This window comes from Varroa jacobsoni, unplaced genomic scaffold (assembly GCF_002532875.2).
Source record: "Varroa jacobsoni isolate VJ856 unplaced genomic scaffold, vjacob_1.0 scaffold_685, whole genome shotgun sequence".
Lineage (NCBI taxonomy): Eukaryota > Metazoa > Arthropoda > Arachnida > Mesostigmata > Varroidae > Varroa > Varroa jacobsoni.
Window position 1 is genome coordinate 49,546 of NW_019213587.1, and position 3,440 is coordinate 52,985.

Here is a 3,440-nt window from a genome sequence, read left to right on the forward strand (position 1 = left end):
GTAAGGTACCCGGCGGTTATTGCGGATAATAGAATAGTTTAATAACAAGTCTTGAACGCTGGAAAACCTACGAAGCTTTTATTTCCGCCTTATGTTATCCATCCTGAAGATCAGAAGTAGCTAGACCGACAATAGTATGAGATTAATTAACATCGGCGGTAGGCCTGACACTGTACTATGATCACCGTTATCATTAGATGATCCGTCTGCGATATTTAGGAAGTTTGTCGTCGTTTTCCTGACAATAAATCATCAAATTAATGTTCTATTCGGCAACCCAAGGTGACCCTTTCGATTCAAATAGAGAAATCGAAATGTCTTGTACAATCAAACAAGTTAATAAGAATTTGGTTGTATGACCCATAGCCAGTAGACACTATGTTCATATACTACTATATATAGTATAACACTGCCTTACTGGCTATAGTTTAGTAAAAAAAAGTTGGGATGGCCTAACGCACTCAGCTCAATATATCTGCCAAGCAAAAAGATCGCTTCAAGTCCCCAAACGTGTTACAGTTTCATCTTTGAGCTCTCGTGGAATGTTCGACTAAGCGTTCGTATTGATATCAGTTTTTACCTATAAATTTCGAAGGCGCATTATGTTCTCGAGGTCGTCTTATTGGAGAATAACGATATTGTGAGCTACCCTTGAGTCGATACGAAATGCTGTTTTCTGCAACAGCGGGTATCCACAGCCAAACGACAGCTTTCAAGTGGTACGCCCGAATTCAGTCCATCGAGTAACTGCCAGTTACACATAGTTATCAAATCTGTCCTGCAAGTGAACCTCAGATAATTTAAAAATTGCCAGCGTAGACTTTGTTAGGGTTTTCAGGCTGGCGTACCAACATCGCCAAAGATGTCACATTGGAAATCCCAGCTTAATAACTACCATGGTTCGAAGTTACTATTACCAATCGCTGTGAAATTGGGCATCCAGGTAGACAAGTTAAACTTTCTTGCCGCTGGATTTGTAGCTGTGGGAATGGCCTATATATACAGCTATCTCATACACGTACAAAGGATGTCAGTGAAAGCACGAAAAATCTTAGTAATCATCTTTGGCGTAATTATCCTGTCTTTCTGTTTTGGGCGCGATATCGTTTACGTTGTAATCGAGGCTACAGTGTCTTACGTTCTTATGCGAGTAGTATCACTCCAGAGTCTTCCACAGATTACGCTCGTTGTCTGCCTAATTTACCAATCAGCCCTTCATCTTCTCCGACAATATTCAGATCCGGGAGGCTACACAATAGATATTACCGGCGCAATCATGATGCTTACACAACGAGTATCAATACTCGCGTTCAGTTTACGCGACGCCGTCCACACCGATGGCCTGACGGGAGAGCAAATACGCGACGCAATCCCGGAAATGCCAGATGTTCTGTCGTACTTCGCCTATATGTTGGACTTTCACATGCTTCTTGCTGGGCCCCTTATTCCATACAAAACTTTTATGCGCATCACCGAAGGAAAAAACCTCCGACCAGATGGATCGACAGCAGTCACTCATTGGCGAGTGGTTTGTAAACTGTTTTGCGTTGGATTCAACATTCTTCTAATACTTTTTGTTGTACCGCTGATCAAAGAAAATGACATACTCTCCGAGTGGTTTTCCAGTTTGCCGTTTTACCGGAAAATTCTGTGTATTGTAGCCTTTAGCTTTCTGTGTCGTCTGCAATATTACGTGGCATGGAAGCTTGCCGAGGCGTCGTGCGATGCTTCAGCCTACGGTTATTATATTACCAAAAACGGTGAGGAGCGGTGGGACGGAGCCGATAACATCAATATCACCCAGGTTGAAACAGCGACAAGCATGAAAAATCTCATCGACAATTGGAACGTGTCTACACAGCGCTGGCTTAAACATGTGTGCTACGACCGTCAGCTGAAATACAAAACGATCAGGACGTTTTTCCTTTCGGCTCTCTGGCACGGCCTATACCCTGGCTACTTTCTTTCATTTATGACGGCAATGTTCTTTGTGGTTGCCGCACGCGAGGTGCGTAATTATCTTCGACCACGGCTTTTGTCTGGAAGACTGCTATCCAAGCCAGTCTATGACGTAGTCACGTATATTGTAACAGCGGTATTTCTCTCATACTCTATCATGCCGTTCATACTGTTGCAGTTGGACAAAGCGTTTTACATTTGGCGAGAACTTCACTTTTTTGGCCATCTTATAGCACCGTGGGCATTTGCGTTGCGGTTGTTCCTGCCTAGGGTACCTTTAACTACGCCTGCCGCAAGCCAAGTCCTGCTTGGACCCTATCTTGGGCTAAAAACGGAAAATAAGATCAGCTGATTTGTGGCCCACTTGTGTGAATATGTGTATCTGTGTTTGTATAACTGCCTCTTATATGCGAAGCATCAATCTGCTATTTTCTCGAAAAATTAAGCCTGCGTGAAAAGCACAGTTTGACTATACAGGCGGTCCAAAGCAACCAATCAAACATTCTACATTATATACGAACTTTTTCGCGGTATAGCCATTATCAAGTTGCCTGTAACCATCAGATTCTGATTAACGGTCGCAGATAAGGCTTTATAGAGAAAAGCCTGTAAATTTTTAAAACTGCCGATGGAAATCGTGCAAGATAAAGAATGGCTTCGTTGATTTAGGGGAATTTCATGCTTAGATTGTTGTGTTATGATATAAACATGACAATTTTGTAGATAGTTTAATAATTTGCATGTGTGACCATAATCGTTTAAGCCTACATATTGAAAATAGTACGTAGTAATAAAAGGGAGACGATATCACCTCAGTTATAAACAATGCTGTGAGCTTTTTTAACGAAAAGCATTATAAACCACTGTCATAATGCCTTGCTTTTTAATGACGGTGTAATTACAGGATTGGCTCCTGAATAAATGTCCTATGATATTTGTTTAAGTAATGGTATTATTTACATTTGGCTTATTTAAAATGTTGTATATAATTTTCTTTATTCAGTTATATACCGATTTTTTTATACCGATTTATACCGATAAGCAAATAGATTTAGTTGTTGTTACGGCTTACATAGCGCTGTGAAAAGCCAGCCGTCATCATCAATATCATATATAATATAGGTAAAAAGTATATTTGCATTACCCCAATGTATGCTCTTTTCTATAAGCTTTACGTGACACCCCAATCAAAGACAACACATTAACTATTCAAAGTTAGTGGATTCTTTATTGAAAGGAAGATATAATGATGGACGAGTGACATTGCCGCCTATGATGCAAATTGAGCTATCCATATATCGTTACTCTTACTAGTTTCCCGGCAACCAACTTAGATAGCTAGCTTATCTTATCCTTTATCTTCATTAAAATACTGTGTTCGAGCACTGTTGGATAGAGGCAGTGTTCAAAATGAACGTAAGATTTTTCTTTAGCAAGTTACTCATTTCCTTTAGCAGCGTCTAGTGAAATCAGCTAATTTA

The 3,440-nt window shown here is 40.4% G+C and overlaps 1 protein-coding gene across 1 annotated transcript; it reads left to right on the forward strand.

Moving 5' to 3' along the window:
- Positions 1-627: 627 nt before the first annotated feature.
- Positions 628-2,878, forward strand: LOC111262635 (membrane-bound glycerophospholipid O-acyltransferase 1-like). Its single transcript, XM_022837031.2, has one exon. It carries the CDS (start codon positions 863-865, stop codon positions 2,309-2,311), a length of 1,449 nt encoding a protein of 482 aa, XP_022692766.1. The 5' UTR covers positions 628-862; the 3' UTR covers positions 2,312-2,878.
- Positions 2,879-3,440: the final 562 nt, after the last annotated feature.

What these genes read in the sequence shown, in the direction of transcription:
- LOC111262635 (XM_022837031.2), top strand. Translation starts at nt 863, where the DNA reads ATGTCACATTGGAAATCCCAGCTTAATAACTACCATGGTTCGAAGTTA.